General features: G+C 35.5%; 7 protein-coding genes and 4 pseudogenes across 11 annotated transcripts, besides 4 other annotated features; 5 read left to right on the top strand and 6 right to left on the bottom strand.

Moving 5' to 3' along the window:
• Positions 1 to 7399: part of a mobile genetic element that runs on past the window's edge.
• TVAGG3_1056730 lies at positions 1136 to 1718 on the bottom strand (annotated as a pseudogene). The gene has a single exon. A coding segment is annotated over exon 1 (583 nt).
• Positions 3313 to 4275, bottom strand: TVAGG3_1056720 (annotated as a pseudogene). The gene has a single exon. A coding segment is annotated over exon 1 (963 nt).
• Positions 4947 to 5533, top strand: TVAGG3_1056710 (annotated as a pseudogene). Its single transcript has one exon. A coding segment is annotated over exon 1 (587 nt).
• TVAGG3_1056700 (serine threonine-protein phosphatase family) lies at positions 5538 to 5780 on the bottom strand (the record flags this gene model as incomplete). The annotated part of the gene is made up of 1 exon (XM_051255887.1): positions 5538 to 5780. The coding sequence occupies one exon, from the start codon at positions 5778 to 5780 to the stop codon at positions 5538 to 5540; it is 243 nt and encodes an 80-aa protein (XP_051081461.1).
• Positions 5798 to 6160, bottom strand: TVAGG3_1056690 (uncharacterized protein; the record flags this gene model as incomplete). The annotated part of the gene is made up of 1 exon (XM_051255886.1): positions 5798 to 6160. The coding sequence occupies one exon, from the start codon at positions 6158 to 6160 to the stop codon at positions 5798 to 5800; it is 363 nt and encodes a 120-aa protein (XP_051081460.1).
• Positions 7308 to 7399: a terminal%2Cinverted (terminal inverted repeat of Maverick-3 transposon ID:TVAGG3_1056680).
• A 112-nt stretch (positions 7400 to 7511) lies between these two features.
• Positions 7512 to 8294: a mobile genetic element.
• Positions 8295 to 8391: 97 nt separating this feature from the next.
• Positions 8392 to 12873, top strand: TVAGG3_1056660 (dedicator of cytokinesis DOCK family; the record flags this gene model as incomplete). The annotated part of the gene is made up of 1 exon (XM_001298952.2): positions 8404 to 12789. The coding sequence occupies one exon, from the start codon at positions 8404 to 8406 to the stop codon at positions 12787 to 12789; it is 4386 nt and encodes a 1461-aa protein (XP_001298953.1).
• A 218-nt stretch (positions 12874 to 13091) lies between these two features.
• Positions 13092 to 13874, bottom strand: TVAGG3_1056650 (Chain B Ribosomal Protein S3ae; the record flags this gene model as incomplete). Its single annotated transcript, XM_001298951.2, has 1 exon — positions 13128 to 13871. The coding sequence occupies one exon, from the start codon at positions 13869 to 13871 to the stop codon at positions 13128 to 13130; it is 744 nt and encodes a 247-aa protein (XP_001298952.1).
• A 136-nt stretch (positions 13875 to 14010) lies between these two features.
• Positions 14011 to 18021: part of a mobile genetic element that runs on past the window's edge.
• Positions 15366 to 15728, top strand: TVAGG3_1056640 (uncharacterized protein; the record flags this gene model as incomplete). Its single annotated transcript, XM_001298950.1, has 1 exon — positions 15366 to 15728. One exon carries the CDS (start codon positions 15366 to 15368, stop codon positions 15726 to 15728), a length of 363 nt encoding a protein of 120 aa, XP_001298951.1.
• TVAGG3_1056630 (serine threonine-protein phosphatase family) lies at positions 15747 to 15989 on the top strand (the record flags this gene model as incomplete). Its single annotated transcript, XM_001298949.1, has 1 exon — positions 15747 to 15989. One exon carries the CDS (start codon positions 15747 to 15749, stop codon positions 15987 to 15989), a length of 243 nt encoding a protein of 80 aa, XP_001298950.1.
• TVAGG3_1056620 (uncharacterized protein) lies at positions 15994 to 16842 on the bottom strand (the record flags this gene model as incomplete). Its single annotated transcript, XM_001298948.1, has 1 exon — positions 15994 to 16842. One exon carries the CDS (start codon positions 16840 to 16842, stop codon positions 15994 to 15996), a length of 849 nt encoding a protein of 282 aa, XP_001298949.1.
• TVAGG3_1056610 lies at positions 16861 to 17769 on the top strand (annotated as a pseudogene). Its single transcript has one exon. A coding segment is annotated over exon 1 (909 nt).

Raw genomic sequence — 18021 nt, 5'->3', positions numbered from 1 at the left:
CCTTTCTCGAAAAGAATGTTTACAGCTTGACAATGTTGCACTTGCCTTTTCCGAACAATGGGTTTGTAAGACTTTCGTTCAACATGAAGTGGGGTGTGACAATTGCAATCTTCAACCATGGTAAATTGAACTCAACAACATAGTCGTCATGTGAAGAACCGTAGCTGTAGGTATGTTAACTCGGATATTGACATTTGCCAACGGTGCAATTTTTGCCAATTGACCTCTGAGAATGTACCTTGTCTTCACACATGACTCAAGATACTTCATCTTCTATCTGTAACAAGACCAGAAGTTCCTGAGACATGTAAGAATGCAAGTTCATTGACAATTGTTTCAATTGAATTGTAAATTCCATAACCTTGTCAAGTCAATGTCAGACTTATTTATGAACGGGAAGTATCCAGCATGTTGTCTGACTGCTTGAGGGTTAGTTGGTACCATTCGAACTTGACACTTGCAATTCCTTCAATTGCATTCAAAATGTCTGAGTCGGAGTCAACCATTTGTTCTCTCTTTGTAGTCTTGAAAGCGTCAAGAAGTTTTGCGGCTGTTGTTACATTGCCATTTGCATATAAATGTGACCATCCAAATCCGTTATGTCAATCTGAGATTGTGTCCCTTATTTCCGTCTTGTATGGCAGCAAGTACTCCATGAAGCCTTCTTTGTTCTTTCCTTCGTCAAGTTTACTGTAAAGGTTCGACCAGATGTAATTTGACTTCTAACTTCACGATACTTTTCATATGCATATTTGTTCTTTCCAGGGAGCATGACCATCTCTGCACTACCTTTTTTCCTTCTCAAAGGATGCAATGTTCGTCATGTTTCCAGTAGAATCTGGCAAAGCCGTCGTCCTTCAACTTGAGGTCACTAACATCGAAAGGCATGTCCATAAGACGTTCTTCTTCTAACCTCTCTAGTCTGTTTGGATAATTGGCACGTGCTGTTTCAAATCCATTTCGTAGGCAGACCAGCCAGTTTTGTCATAGACTTTTATGGGTCTTCCCTTCCTATATTTAAACTTTCTTCGAAACTCTCCAACCAATCTTTGCAACTCTGCTTTTTATTCTAGCAGACTTTCTATCCATTCTATATGGGGGCATTTTTATAAAAAGAAAAAAAATATTTTTTTCTTTACTTTACATAACCACCTGCTGCCATAAGTCTTTGACGCCAACCCATACCAGCTAATGAAGGTTGACTTGGTTTAGTTTCCAAACTAAACTTTGGTTTTGGTTTATCTTCAGTTTTTGTTTTTTCTTCAGTTTTTGGTTTCTCTTCTTCTATCGGTTCCTCTGACTTTACCCTACTTGCAGGAACAGTTGTGTCGTCAACATCTTCATAAATATCATATGCCATTTGTTTTTGTTTTCCTTTCAACTTTTTGTGTTTGTTGTAAAGTTTAGAATATTTCGACTCTAAGTCAATGAGATGTTCTATAATGAACTGTTGGTCAGTGAAGTAAACTTTTCCATCTGTTGTCTCGAAAGCTCCTTCAGACTTCAATATTTTATTTGTGAGAGTCTGTTTCTTTTTTGAGATACTAGCCGTTCCATTTCTATGAAAAGTGACTTTGTAGTTAGGGTTGTATTTCCAGACCTGGCACTTTCTATTATTGAATTTTTCTCTCATCGGTAAGTTCTTTGACAGGTTTTGACAATGGTTCTGAACTTTTTGTTTGTGGTGTCAAATCTACCGTTTCAACTTCTCTCGTCATTTCATCTCAGTAAAAAATTTTTTGTTTGTTTTCAACTGGTTGTTGTTGTTTTTTAAGTCGGTCTAAAACTTCCTGAGGTTATAGGAAGAACTTGACAAACACGTTGTGTAACTGCTGGAAGTCGACAAATCCATCTTGAACCCATTTGTCTCAATGCTGTATTGTTCATTTCATCTCAGTAAAAAACTTTACATTCCCACGTTTGAGGTGGTTGCGGTTGGTTATTGTTTACCCACTGTTGTGCATGGTTATATCCTCTGTTAAAGAATCTTTCACCTTGGTCCATATAGTGTCCTGCTTGGTTATAGTAGTCATTTGCTTTGTTATATAGTTTCCTGCTTGTCTTCCTACATTGTCCATCCATCCTTGAACTTTTCCTCTTGTTTCAGGATTTGGAATAAGATTTGCTGCATCTCGTGCTACATCCCAACCTTTCTGTACAGTTTGTATAATAGGTTGTGCTTTCTCTTTAAGTATACCTAATGTACTCAAAATCTTCCTTCCAACTCCAAATACACCTCTGGCTATTGTTCCCACTGCGGGCAAAAATCTGGATGCAACTCCTGCTAATGCGCCAAATAAACCCATTTCTTATGGGTTAAAAAATGACGAATCCAAACAAGGACCCCTATGTTTCTAAGGCAACAAAAAAAGCACTCATGATAAAATCTTTAGTTCAACACCAAATGCTTGGTTTATGGATATCTTGGAAAACATCCGAGGTATAGAGAAGATGGACCTCCATACTGGCTAATATTTGTCGGTCAAAACACAAGATACTGTGAAGCCATACCATTATGGTCCAAAAATATTTTAGATGTGAAAACTGCTTTGACAATATTCGTTGACAAATACCATCCAACAAAACTGACATCTGACTGTGAAAGTTCTTTCAAATCAGATGATGTAAAAAACTATCTGCGTTCAAAAATGTAAACCAATATTTCATTGTCGACCAAAACCATTCTGCTCTTGTGTCATTGACGGTTGTATAAAAATGTTAAGAGACTTAAACCAACCACAAGGTGGTGAAGCAAATGAAATGTCATATGACGACAAATATAGACACTTCTCCATGGCAAAGATGAGACAAGTTTTAAATATTTACAATAACCGTAAACAAAAAGGTTTGGGAAACCACTCCCCCGAAGAAATGAAAAACAACCCTGACTTAGAGAAAGACTATATTTAATAATTTAGTCAAAAGAGACAAACAAGAAAGAATGCCGGGCTTCAAACTTCAGAAAGGTGACAAAGTAAAAATAGAAATACCTAAACGCGACCCATATGAAAATACTATTGACTATGACAACAATGGGAACCCGACAGGTACTCACATTCGTGTCAAAAATAGAAGAAAGTATACAAGAGTATTATGAAGTTTAGGCAAACATGGCAAAATGTACACACTGCAAGCAGAAGATAAAACTACTATTGTCAGACCTCGTTCAAACTTGTCAAAGTTCAAGGTGGTATATTTTCAAAAACAGTTCCTAACATATAAGACAACTCCTGACGAATATGCTAAAGAAGTTGAAATGACGACTAAGCATTTCTATACCATGCGTAAACTGTCATGTAAGGTGGCATGTAGTTACTTTGTCCCGTTGTTTGCGTATATCCCGAAACGCGATGTGTATGGTTTCCTCCTCCCTCAGTGTTACTCCAGTAACAATCTATAGCAAACTTAACGTTGTCTTTAACATCATATCCTTTACCTTTTGTCATTGCTGACCAATCCCAATATCTATGCTTATGCCAACCTGCTTGAGATGTACTTAAATCTATGTAGTGACTATGTGCAGGTAAATTTTCACCTGAAATCGTTTTACTTCCACCTGTTTCCTTTGAAGAGTTTGCCCAATACAAAAACCTGTCGACTATTTGAGTCCAAGTTCCAAAACCAAGTACTACTTCTGGTCTGGTAGAGTTCATTGACGTATAAATAGAGCCTATAGGATATAATGTTTGAAGCATTTCTGTCTTTAATGTTTGAAGCTCTGTTTTGTCTGCTTTCTTGTCATATAAATCTTGAGCAGTGAATTTATATATTATGTTCATCCTTCATGACATAAACATCTTTACATCTAATGTTTCTCATCGTCGTTATGTCGTCATCCGATGTTAAACCTTGTGGAAAGTTAGGAGGTTTACAATATAATACATCCCCACCAGTTTCTTCACCGTTCCTTCAATACTTTCTATAGCAACAGTTGTAAAACTTGTATGTGTATGGTTCTTATTTGCTTTCTTCTCTAACTCATCGTTAACATAAGTTTTATCTGCTTTAAGGTCTAAACATCTGAAACCCATCCTGTATCGGCTTTAGTTTTTTAAAATCTTCGATGTCCATTCATGGTACCAGTCAACCCTTTCTTTCATTTCGTTATCTTTTTCATCCACATATTCCTTATCCGCTTTCTTTCTAAACACACTAGCCATAAGTCCCTTATCTACCTTATTTCAAGGCTAACGTTTAAGTCTGTTATTTCAGATATAGAATGTGTATGAGTCTTTTAGAATATTCGTTTTCAGCTCTTGTCACTTCACTTGACATTTTATTGTCAACATATGTTTTGTCTGCTAGTTCAGGATGAGTATGTTCTTTTGTTGCATAAGCATTGTTAGCTCTTTCTTCTTCTTTTGCTATTGCATCGTCTACATATTCTTTGTCAGCTTTGTTGTCAACATCTGCTTTCAAAAGAAGTTCATTTATAGGTTTCTCGTTTAAAGTTCCTTTTGTTGGATTTATACAGACAGTATTGTTCTTCTTGTCTTGAAACAGAAACTCATCTGTCATTGGGTTTAATGTCAGTTTTAAGTTTCCTTCTTTCAATGACTCAGATATCTTAGAATAGTTTGAAAAGTTTGTTGTGTTCTTATTTAGAGCTTGCATAATGAGTTGTCGGTTGTGTTGTATTTCTCTCATGGAAGCAATATCTTTCGACATTTTTATTCTAGATAAAATATGCTTCCAATAGAAAAAGAAAATTCAAGAGTTGCTACAACTAAACCATTAGATGAACTTTTTACGAATGTCGGTCAAAAGTTTGAGACAGAGACCGTAAAGCATGAAGGCTATCGTTTGACTACCCATTAAGATGGCTAAGAGACCCATCTGTCACAAAAGCTATTGGCTTTCGTAGAATGAAGTTCATTTCAGAAGCCATACATGGTTTCCCATTTACGGTCGGTTTTGAAGTTCGATACTATAACAAAGAAAAACGTATGTATGAGAAATTTGAACAGGGAAAACTTTTACAAGTTAGTTTGCTTGTAAACTTAGAAACAACTCTTCAAGCTTTTCAAGAAAAAATAAACGATATCTATATCGAATATGCAAACCAGTATAACATTGACGAGGAGAGTACCATCTCGATATTATTTATGACAGGAAAAATGCAACTGTTAAAATCAATAAAATAGAAGACCTTGGAGAAAACGTTTATATTTCTACAAAATATAACAACTTGGCATGGTATAGATTTATGAGGATGTTAAATCAGCCTGCAGCATATCCAGTACACCCAGACTTTTATGAAGTCGAAAACCCTAATGGAACATATGAAAATGTTTTCGACCAAGATGCTATTATTGTTCATGCTTCATTTTCTGGCGCCCAAAACTCTTTCTTATGCTTGGCAAATGACTTTTACGAAAAACCTACAAAGTTATACGAACCACCAAGTGGAAGTATTTCAGACTTTCAAGTATGGTTTACTACAGATGGAAGAAAAAGAATAATTCCATTATACCATGCGTTTTACTTAGAACTTAGTTTCATATACAACTACTATCGAACGGTAAAAATATAATTTTTTAATACGGTTGAGGTGTTGGATTTGGTTGCCAACTAGACTGTGGTGCAGGTTCAGGCTGTTGTATAACAGGAGCTTGTTCTTCTGGTTCAGGGTCTTTAGGTATAATACCAACAAACTGACCTACTCTTTTACCAATATTTTTGACTCCGTTCCAAATTCCTCTTCCTACGGTTTTTATTCCATTCCATATACCTCTTCCAACTCTTCTGAAGAAGTTTCCAATACTACTGAAGAAACCCATTTTACTATATTAAAAATCTAATGTCCACCTAGTCTCTTACGTTTCCTGTTGAGTTCCATAGCATTCTTTAACTGGAGCTCATACATTCTGTTTCCTCTCTGGTAGAAAACATATTCTGGGTCAACTCCTGTGTTCGCGTCATCTGCATAAAGTTGTTTATATCCCACTTCAGGGTTTGTATAAAACTCTTTCCATCTCATATTTGCATACCATGGTGGCAAACCTAACGCAGCGTCATTTGACATGGCAGTTTGCATTTGTACATCTGTTGGCACTTGACCATAGTTTGCCATTGCAGTTTGTATTCTAACTTCATTTGGAATATTCTCTGGGTTTGGTTGTCCAGGTTGCTGTGCATTCGCTAAGTTCTGTGCGTCCATTTAATATTAGATAAAAATATCTCTTACGAGTACATATACTGAACATTTGCAGGCATTGGTTCATCTTCATATTCTCTGTACTTTTCTGCCACGTCAAATAAATAAATGACACAATGGAAAAAACCTAAAACAAGTAGTCCGATTTCAAACCACATTTACTTACTAATAAAATTTCTTTGTTATGACACTTTCTCCAGTTTATAGGTCCTCTCTCATATTCTATCTTGTCATATATAAACTCATAGTCATGTATGTCCTCTAACCATCTCATAACGGTTTCCAAACCACTTTTATCGGATGTAAAGTAAAAGCATGGATGGTTATGTATAACGTCTAAAGTTTCTAAAGAGTCTCTCAAAGTCCAGTCTACTTGGTATTGAAAATCCCATGTGTTATAGAACGGCGGGTCCACTATAAAGAAAACATTTTCCTTGTCTTTATATTTTTCATACAACTCTGTCCAATGACATCTCACAAACTCTATACCCTCAATATATTTTTCTATGTCCTCTTTGAAAACATTTGTATAGTTAAGATATAAAACTTTTGACATAAGTGTTTCAATGTCATGAACTCTTATAGAACCACTATATAATAGTCTAGCAGATATACTATCCCAGTCTATATATTCTGCTTTTTTCAAAACCTCTCTCACAATATTTTTGTTATCTAATGGTATACGTTCCATCTTACCTATAGGTATCTTTTCTTTTAACTCACTCAATATTTTGTTTGTGTCTGGTATATGTTTGAGACGGTCCATATAGTTGTCGAAGTCATTGCATATAATCTTTGAGTCTGGGAATATTATATGGCACAAATGGGATATATAGAAACTTCCACCGAACAAATCTACAAATGTTAGACCATTCGGTAGTTTCTTAAGTTCTCTCAATATAATATCTTTACATCTACTCTTATTTTCAAAGAACGGTAACGGTGGTTTTGTAAAATTCATTTATATATAATAATAAAAATGTTTTTTCCTGAAAAGTGACAGAAAAGTGACAAAACATGAAAACATATATAATTTGTGAAAAGCGACACATTATATAATGTTTTCGACCCAGAAGAAGGCTTCTTCCCAGAAGCAATGGAGGAAGAAGAAGAGTCCTCCGAATTCACACCAGAAGACTAACAATTTTCCGAATAAAAACTTCATTTATACTAAACATCTTCAGGGCTAGAGGGCACGAAGTGCCTGGAAGCCCCACTACCTTTTTTTTTTTTTTTTTTTTTAGAGGAATTTTATATTTTCCAGTCCCCTCTTCTGTAAAATTACATTTATATGTGTGACATCATTTTCTTTTTATAAAATTTTATTTCCTTGCTCAAAAATCCATTACATTTTGGCAAACCCAAATTTTAGCTAAAAGTGACAGGAAAAAAAACGTTTAGTATTAAAAAAAAAGACCGATGAGAGCTTCGTTCGAAATATAGAGGGAACTGAGAATGCGCAACCATTCTCAGGGAATATTGGATGCTATTCCCGTTCCCTCTGTATGGAAAATTGAGGTTTTCAAAGGGAGTTAAAATAATATCAAATTTATACTAATTTACTTCAAAATACAAAAGTATTTGACAGCTAAAATTAGTTACTTTAGCAAGCCTATCAATACCCTTTTACGATTATTGTTACTTTTTCGAAATAAAAGTAAAAACAAATTTATACTAATTTACTTCAAAATACAAAAGTATTTGACAGCTAAAATTAGTTACTTTAGCAAGCCTATCAATACCCTTTTACGATTATTGCTACTTTTTCGAAATAAAATAAATTTATTATCAAAAACCTTTTTTTTTCTTAGTAAAAATAAACGAAATTTTTTACCTTATGAACTTTTGATGGAAATATGCAAATTTAAAATAATAAAGAAAGCCGCGAGCGAAGCGATCGGCTTAGTTCGAAGATTTTGATTCAAATCTTTGCTGATCTGTAATTCGCGGAAGCCGCGAGCGAATCGAGCGGCTTAGGTCTAAGATTTTGATTCAAATCTTTGCTTATATTCCTTAAATTCTTTATGAAACTCGCAACAGTTCCATAAAAAATTTTAAATTCTAAACTGTCGAAATTACCGATCGGTAATCACACCCTTCACGGGTGTGTCACTTTTAGCTAAAATTACCCCTACTCTTACATTTTTCTGACATAAAAAATTAATTCTAATAATCTTCAGATAAAGCTGTATTTTAAAACTACGAAATATGAATTTTATATTTTAAAAAAGTGGCAATAAATAGGCATGATCCCTGCTAGGTTCAAGGAGCAAAAAAATAGGAGACAGACTTTAGAAGGGAGTAATATGCTTATGAGTAGTTCCATTCGGGCTGTTCCTATTTCGAATCAGTCTCGATTCATGTTTTTAACAGATAAAGAACTCGATGAACTCTCCTGGTTGAAACCAATCGCAAGAGGTACAACTCATTCATATATTGCACCAAAAGATATTCATCCAAATCAAGCTCTCGCATTAAATCGTGTTTCTGAAAATTTATTAACAGAAAAGCAGCCCGATGATACTGCTCCATTAACAGTTCAAAAATTCGAAAAAGATCTTGAGTTTACTTCATATGAAGCTAAATATGTCTCTATCCCAATTATTGATTCGAAATATGAACAAATAATTGCAAGGAAGAGATATAAGTTCTCTGATAACTATGAAACGATCAAGTTATTGCATATAACTAAATATGAAATAGTCGGCAAAACAGGCGTTGGAAGTTCTGCTTTTATCGAATTATTCTCATATCTCGATTTTCCAACAAGCGAAACTGTGAGAATAGATTTTTGCCGTGGAACTCCAGAGGCATGCACATTTAAATGCGATCACAAAGACTTTTATCTCCCATACATTGACGATCCAAAATCTAGGATTGTTGCTGTGCTTTCATACGTTGAGAAAGCAGATAGGGATCCAATTGAAAAGCCTATAGCAATTGGACATAAGTATATTTCAGAAATTAAGTGTGGACAATTCAATCTTGAATGGGTTGTCTTTAGTCCTGCACTTTCTATGGATATGTACTTCAAGAGTGATAAGAAGTATCCAATGTTCAACTTAGTGTTCAGTTTCGACCTCGAGACAAAACTTCCTGAAGATAAGAGACCTGTGAGAATAACTGCATTCCAGCCGATGTATCCCACAACACTACTCACAATTCATAACATAAGGCTTTGTCCAACTCATGATATTGTTCAAAAAGGTCTTCAATTATATGTAAATTTCATGATAAGAACTCACGAAGAAAGTCCAAAAGTTCTGAATACTGCAGCAAGAGCTAACATGTTATCAGAAATATCGTCATTCAATACTTCAACTTTGAATCCAAGTGATATCATGAATTTCCCTTGCATGTGCAACTTCAAGCTTAATTCAAGTTACGAACATTCAATACCACTCGAAATATACGTAGAAGTTCATGCGGTTGATCTTGGAAAGACAAAAGTTATCGCTGAATGTGTTGTTCCAATTAGCGAACCCGTTTATACAGGAACATTCAAGCTCAAAGGCAGTTCAATTTTCTCTGGATCTGCAGGCTCGATCAGTTTTTCGTATCATTTTCCAACAATTGTTGCACCTCCCAAAAAGCTCATTTTATCTCTTATTTCTCCACCTAAGAAGTCAATTGCTGAATCATGCAGTGGTTCAGGAATCAGGCCATCCGGATCTCTTACAAAGGTAAATTCTGTAGATCTCGAGCAAGCCGCAGGCCCAGATTATAAGCATCCAATGTGGCAAGATGTTGCAAAGTATATGATTCAATACTGCTTTGATCCAATTGTCATGCCTCAAGTAGATTTCACACTTTTGGCAGAAAGACTCGAGAACTGCGACCAATCATGGTTATACAAGTGGATTGAGCATGCATTCACATGTCCTGATACATTCTCTGCTGCATATTTGAAGTTATTAAAAGATAAAATCATGGATATTGGAGCCATTCCGTTACCTTTCTTCTTAATTGCTCTCAAAGGAATGATATCGAATCGTCAATTCTTTCCAGATGAGATTGAAGAGCTTCTCATTGCAACAGCACATTCCCAAGTTCCATTGAACATCAAAAAAGCTGCCGGTGAGTTTATCAGGCAGCTGAGAATGGGATTTGCTCCAGCTGTTGTAATCAAACTTGCAAGGAAGTTCATATTTGCGCTTAATACAAAAGAAAGGCTCTGTATTTTCAGGATATTGTTCTCTGATCCACCATTTATAATGGCAATTTTCACATTGACGAAACCATTGCTAGAAAACATTAATGTATCTCCATACATTCCAATTCTTTCTTTGTTTTATGCCACAGTTCGCGACACATTCCTTGCGAACAGCTTAAAAGAGATTGAACCTGCTCTCAAAGCAATTGGTTTGCTTGGAGTTTCTATTGAAGCTTACTCAGATTCGTCAACATCAAAGACTATTGCTATGTACTTCTTCCCTCTTTTCACTTTGATATTCACATTTGCTGATTCTCTCGCTCCTCATCTCGGAACAGATCCTGTATTAGTTCCTTTCATTCTCCACATCTGCAAGAATGTCAAATCTGTTCAGTTCATGAAGTACTTCAACATTCTGAGCGATGATAACAAGCTCAGGTTCTTTGATTATTTTGTAAGTCTCTCAGAAGAAACAATCATTGAGAAACTTTCTGAAAGAGCTGTTGTTAATAATGATTCTCAACTTAGGAGTCGCTTGGATTCTGTCAAACTCACCATTTCTCTTGAAGTTACATGCAGAATGTTAGTTTTCCTTCATTTCATAGAGAAAATTAACACATTGTCAAATCCACGCCAGATCTTATCAATTTTAAAGATCATCATTCACATGCTCTCTCCAACACAAGATTCTGAAGCGTTTCCAATTGTCTTTACTTCGCTTGCATTCGTTGTTAACAAGTTTGCGAAGGCCATTTTCATAGACAAAACAAATCATATCTTGACGATTCTTTGTTCTGTTGTTTCCTGCACTCAAAGAAAGGTTGCGATGGCAAGAATTACAGCAATGGCATTTCTCAAATGGATAGTCAATCTTGAGCTTGTCGTTGACAAATCAAAGAAGAGGGCATTGCGTTGTTTCATTGGTTTCATTTTCGCTTGCGTGAAATCACTTTTCGAGAATCCAGATTTCGAATTCAAGGCTACTGATATCTCGAAAGATTTCAGAATTATCAACGAAATGATTCCTTCCTTGAAATACGCATGGAAGGAATCATTGATTTACTTCAAGAACGTTGAAAACTTGAAGCACAACTTCACTTATGTTGAAAATGTCCAAGGTGCAATGTATTTGGTTGTCAAGCAGATGGAAAAGATTAATGAAGAAAACGGCGACTTTTTAGCTGCATTCCTTTGCCAATGGAGAATTTGTGCAATGATTGCAAATGTTTTCAAACTCAGAGACCAAGTTGTTGATGGAATTCCTCTCAGTGGAAGTGAAGATTTTCCATTTTTGTATGACAACTACGAATCCAAGACTAATTTCAGTATTTTGCAGGATACAGCTTATCTTCTTTTAGAAGGAGATATGTTCACCGAACAATCTTTCTTCCAAGAGATGCAAAAGGCGATGGAACTCTGTCAAAAGGCCAATCTCAACTGGATCATTGGCCAAATCACTGAACATCATTTGAAATACCTTGAAAATCACAGAATGTTTGATACTTTGGTTGAAGTCTACATGAAGATTGCCAATTCATATGGAGCATTGTATAATGATCTTGAAAAAGGAAACCAACAGAAGCACTTCTTCTACTTGGTCTGTTTCAGAGGACAGATAAGAACTGATTTGAAGAGAAAGAATACAATCCAGATACTTCCAAAAGGAGGAGAAAAAGACTTCAAGGATATGATCACAAAGGCTTATCTTGATATCATTTGGTGCTCTGAAGATCCATTGTTCATTGAAGATGAAAAGAAAATCATTTTCGAGAAGAATAAATCGTACATTCAGATGATTCCTGTTGATGCCGACAAAATCGACATGGAAAACTTGAAAGTTTGCAATTTCACATTAGATGTTCTCAAAGAAGAGAAGGACTGGGATGATGTCTACGTAATTAGGCATCAATTCATCACAGGAAAGAAGGGACTTAAAGCGAATGAATTCACAAATACATACTTGCCAGGAATGGTCTCCAATGCTGAAATTGGTGTTCATACAACGACCCAGATCACGAGAAAGCAGTATTACATGATGTATTTGAATGAATACTATGAAGAGATTACATCACAAGTCGAAGAATTCAGAGCTGTCATGCCTCCAAAGAAGCTGGAACATATGTGGACGAAATGGTCATTATGGCTAAACACAAAGCTCTTGATGAGATTGATTTCCAAGACATTGGAAGAAAATCCTTCATCAGCTCCTTTGGCTTTCGTCAAGATGTACAAGACGCGAATTGATCATAAAGAAGATGACAAACTTTTCAACATGAAAAAGGAGGACATGGAGAAACTTATAAAGCTTATTAACAACGTTTGGGATTCGTTGTATAATGCTACGCAAGTTTTGACTGATTTGACCAACTTGAACAACAGAGATAGAGTAGGATCTGGAAATGAAACAGCTGACAAGGTTCTTGAAAGTTACAATATGATCCTCACTCCATCCTATGCCTACCTCCAAAGCGCACTTTAATTGAAAATGTTTTAATTTTTATATTTTAATTATTATAAACGCTATATTCTTATGTAAAAATCTACTTTATTTTAAAGATGCTCATTGTCAATGTCAAATGAAGCATGTGTCTGGAATTAAGGAAACAATCTTTGATAAATATTTGAAAAAATGCGACCATTTAACAATGTTTTGATGATTCCGAATGATGATATTATGATTCTATTGTGCGATTTGTTCCTTGCAAGGATATGAATAAGAAATAAATTTACATAGCTATTATTAAGCTTCAAATTCTTTGAAAAAAAAGTAAGTGATATATTCCAACATGTTAAAGATTATAAAATCTTTAACAAATTTTATTCTTCAGCTGGACGCTCTGTTGGAGCGAGTGAAAGCTGAGCTGCATCCTTAGAGATCTTAAGGACCTTGACCTGCTCGTTAGAAAGAGCTGGAGCCTTGATGACTTTAACCTTGGTGATGTAAACACCTTCAATCTGGCAGATTTGCTTGCATTTCTCAACAATTTCATTTTCAATCTTTTCATCAACGAAGTCCTTGCAAAGCTGCTCAACGCCATTAGATTCGCAGGCATCTGTAAGGCACTTGACCATAACATCGCGGACTTGGCGAGCCTTGTGGGAGTTGGCATATGTATGGTTCTTGTGGGAGTTGGCGAGTTTCTTTGTGAAGCCGACAGTGAAGAGGCGGAGGATGAAGCCATCAGCTGTCTTAGCATCGACTGAAGCATTGATTAATGTACGATACTTTCTCATGATGGAGTCGAGCTTATCGTGTGTAAGGCGCATGCCAGCGAACTGTGTGTAAACTTCAGAGCCGGCGGCGATTGATCTCCATGAGAAGAGTCTGTAAGCGTGAGAAAGGTCGTTGACCATGTCAGCGTGGGAAAGTTCCCAAACACGGTTGTTGACGTAGTCCATTGGAACACGGCCACGTGCGCATTTGTTGGAAACTGTAACACCAATGTCGTGCTTGCCTGTGAAGTAGGCTGGGACCATGACATGGCGCCATTCCTTCTTGATGAAAGAATCCTGCTTTATCTTCTTTGATGTCTTTGGACGTTGCTGTTTAGAAGCACCCATTACAAAAAGGACGACCAAAAGCGACACGTGGCCTAATATTCTGAGGATTTGTAAAGTTGTCACTTTTATAAATCTATAGATATTAGTTTTCTCTTATATTAACAATCCCTGTGTTGAATGGTGTCTAATTTTACTATTCAAAAAAAAAAAAAAAAAAGGTAGTGGGGCCTCCAGGCACTTCGTGCCCTCTAGCCCCAAAGATGTTTAGTATGCAATGAGGTATAAAATGAGGTTTTTTTGGGTGAAGGGGGCTTCCCAGGCACTTCGTGCCTTCTAGCCCTTAAAATTTTTGAAAGTCGTTGCTGTTGACTTTTCGGTAGAGGACTCAAAATAGTATAACTATGTCCGGACAAGTAAGGGTCTATCGTCGCTACAGTAAAGTTACGGGCGTTCAAAGAAGTATACTTGAGAGACTCTTTAGAAACTTTAGAATGAGATAGGACGGTTATTTTACAAAACTGACAAGACCTCGACCGAGTAGTTTTCATGTTTCGTCACTTTTTCAGGAAAAAACATTTTTATTATATATATATAAAATGAATTTTACAAAACCACCGTTACCCTTCTTTGGAAATAAGAGTAGATGTAAAGATATTCTATTGAGAGAACTTAAGAAACTACCGAATGGTCTAACATTTGTAGATTTGTTCGGTGGAAGTTTCTATATATCCCATCTGTGCCATACTGTATTTCCTGACTCAAAGATTATATGCAATGACTTCGACAACTATATGAACCGTCTCAAACATATACCAGACACAAACAAAATATTGAGTGAGTTAAAAGAAAAGATACCTATAGGTAAGATGGAACGTATACCATTAGATAAGAAAAATATTGTGAGAGAGGTTTTGAAAAAAGCAGAGTATATTGACTGGGATAGTATATCTGCTAGACTATTATATAGTGGTTCTATAAGAGTTCATGACATTGAAACACTTATGTCAAACGTTTTATATCTTAACTATACAAAGGTTTTCAAAGAGGACATAGAAAAATATATTGAGGGTATAGAGTTTGTGAGATGTCATTGGACAGAGTTGTATGAAAAATACAAAGACAAGGAAAATGTTTTCTTTATAGTGGACCCGCCGTTCTATAACACATACGATTTTCAATACCAAGTAGACTGGACTTTGAGAGACTCTTTAGAAACTTTAGACGTTATACATAACCATCCATGCTTTTACTTTACATCCGATAAAAGTGGTTTGGAAACCGTTATGAGATGGTTAGAGGACATACATGACTATGAGTTTAGATATGACAAGATAGAATATGAGAGAGGTCCTATAAACCGGAGAAAGTGTCATAACAAAGAAATTTTACTAGTAAGTAAATGTGGTTTGAAATAGGACTACTTGTTTTAGGTTTTTTCCATTGTGTCATCTATTTCTTTGACGTGGCAGAAAAGTACAGAGAATATGAAGATGAACCATTGCCTGCAAATGTCCAGTATATGTACTCGTAAGAGATATTTTTATCTAATATTAAATGGACGCACAGAACTTAGCGAATGCACAGAAACCCGGACAACCAAACCCAGAGAATATTCCAAATGAAGTTCGAGTACAAACTGCAATGGCAAACTATGGTCAAGTGCCAACAGATGTACAAATGCAAACTGCCATGTCAAATGACGCTGCGTTAGGCTTACCACCATGGTATGCAAATATGAGATGGAAAGAGTTTTATACAAACCCTGAAGTGGGATATAAACAACTCTATGCAGATGACGCGAACACAGGAGTTGACCCAGAGTATGTTTTCTACCAGAGGAGAAATAGAATGTATGAGCTCCAGTTAAAGAATGCTATGGAACTCAACAGGAAACGTAAGAGACTAGGCGGACATTAGATTTTTACATATAGTAAAATGGGTTTCTTTGGAAGAATAGGAAACTTCTTTCGAAATGTTGGAAGAGGTATATGGAATGGAATAAAATCTGTCGGAAGAGGAATTTGGAACGGTGTCAAAAATATTGGTAAAAGAGTAGGTCAGTTCGTTGGTATTATACCTAAAGACCCTGAACCAGAAGAACAAGCTCCTGTTATACAACAGCCTGAACCTGCACCACAGTCAAGTTGGCAACCAAATCCAACACCTCAACCGTATTAAAAAATTATATTTTTACCGTTCGATAGTAGTTGTATATGAAACTAAGTTCTAAGTAAAACGCATGGTATAATGGAACTATTCTCTTTCTTCCATCTGTAGTAAACCATACTTGAAAGTCTGAAATACTTCCACTTGGTGGTTCATATAGCTTTGTAGGTTTTTCGTAAAAGTCATTTGCCAAGCATAAAAAAGAGTTTTGCGCACCAGAAAATGAAGCATGAACTATAATAGCATCTGAGTCGAAAACATTTTCATATGTTCCATTAGGGTTTGAGACTTCATAAAAGTCCGGGTGTACTGGATATTCTGCAGGCTGATTTAACATCCTCAAAAATCTATACCATGCCAAGTTGTTATATTTTGTAGAAATATAAACGTTTTCTCCAAGGTCTTCTATTCTATCGATTTTAACAGTTGCATTTTTCCTGTCATATATAATATCGAGATGGTACTCTCCTTCGTCAATGTTAAACTGGTTTGCATATTCGAGATAGATATCGTTTATTTTTTCTTGAAAAGCTTGAAGAGTTGTTTCTAAGTTTACAAGCAAATTCACTTGTAAAAGTTTTCCCTGTTCAAATTTCTCATACGTACGTTTTTCTTTGTTATAGTATCGAACTTCAAAACCGACCGTAAATGGGAAACCATGTATGGCTTCTGAAATGAACTTCATTCTACGAAAGCCAATAGCTTTTGTGACAGATGGGTCTCTTAGCCATCTTAACGGGTAGTCAAAACGATAGCCTTCATGCTTTACGGTCTCTGTCTCAAACTTTTGACCGACATTCGTAAAAAGTTCATCTAATGGTTTAGTTGTAGCAACTCTAGAAGTTTCCTTTTCTATTGGAAGCATTTTTTATCTAGAATAAAAATGTCAAATGAAACAGCGTCTATGAGAGAAATACAACACAACCGACAACTCATTATACAAGCTCTAAATAAGAACACAACAAACTTTTCAAACTATTCTAAGATATCTGAGTCATTGAAAGAAGGAAACTTAAAACTGACAATAAACCCAATGACAGATGAGTTTCTGTTTCAAGACAACAAGAACCATACTGTTTGTATAAATCCAACAAAACGAACTTTAAACGAGAAACCTATAGATGAACTTCTTTTGAAAGCAGATGTTGACAACAAAGCTGACAAAGAGTATGTAGACGATGCAATAGCAAAAGAAGAAGAAAGAGCTAACAAAGCTTATGCAACGAAAGAACATACTCATCCTGAACTAGCGGACAAAACATATGTTGACAATAAAATGTCAAGTGAAGTGACAAGAGCTGACAAAGAATATTCTAAAAAGACTCATATACATTCTATATCTGATATTACAAACTTACAAGAAACCTTAAACAGGAAAAGTGACGTTGGACATACACATACCATTGCAAATATTGCAAACTTACAAGAAACCTTAAACAGGAAAAGTGACGTTGGACATACACATACCATTGCAAATATTACAAACTTACAAGAAACCTTAGAGACAAAAGCAGATAAAACATATGTCAATGAAATATACCAAAGTTTAGTTGGAACAACAAAAAATATTGAAACTATGGTTGGTGACTTTTCTGTCAATGAAGAAAACAAATATTTTAGATGGGAGTTTGTACATTCCTTAAAAAATGGTATACGGTATAAACTCATTCCGAAAAATAACAATGAAATGTATGTAAGCTATAAAAAGAACGATGGTACACAAGTTAAAGTTCCATTAGACAACAACTGCTACTTAAACTTATATGGAGACGAACAAAAGAAATATTTAAGAGTTTATGAAATGGCAGATATGACATTGCCTGACCCAGCTCCGGCACCATATTATTATGACTATGGTGCTGAAGACGGAACACTACACGCAGATGAACAAAAGCAAACATTATATTTAGAATATTATAGATATAAAAGATATAATGCAATAGAAAAAACGAGAATAGTATACTATTATATAGATGACAGAAATAAATATTATAGTCAAGATTTTACCTACCCTGAAAACATAAGATTATATTATAAAAAATAT

The sequence above is a fragment of the Trichomonas vaginalis genome, chromosome I (assembly GCF_026262505.1).
Source record: "Trichomonas vaginalis G3 chromosome I, whole genome shotgun sequence".
NCBI lineage: Eukaryota > Parabasalia > Trichomonadida > Trichomonadidae > Trichomonas > Trichomonas vaginalis.
This window is presented reverse-complemented; position numbering and strand designations above follow the sequence as displayed.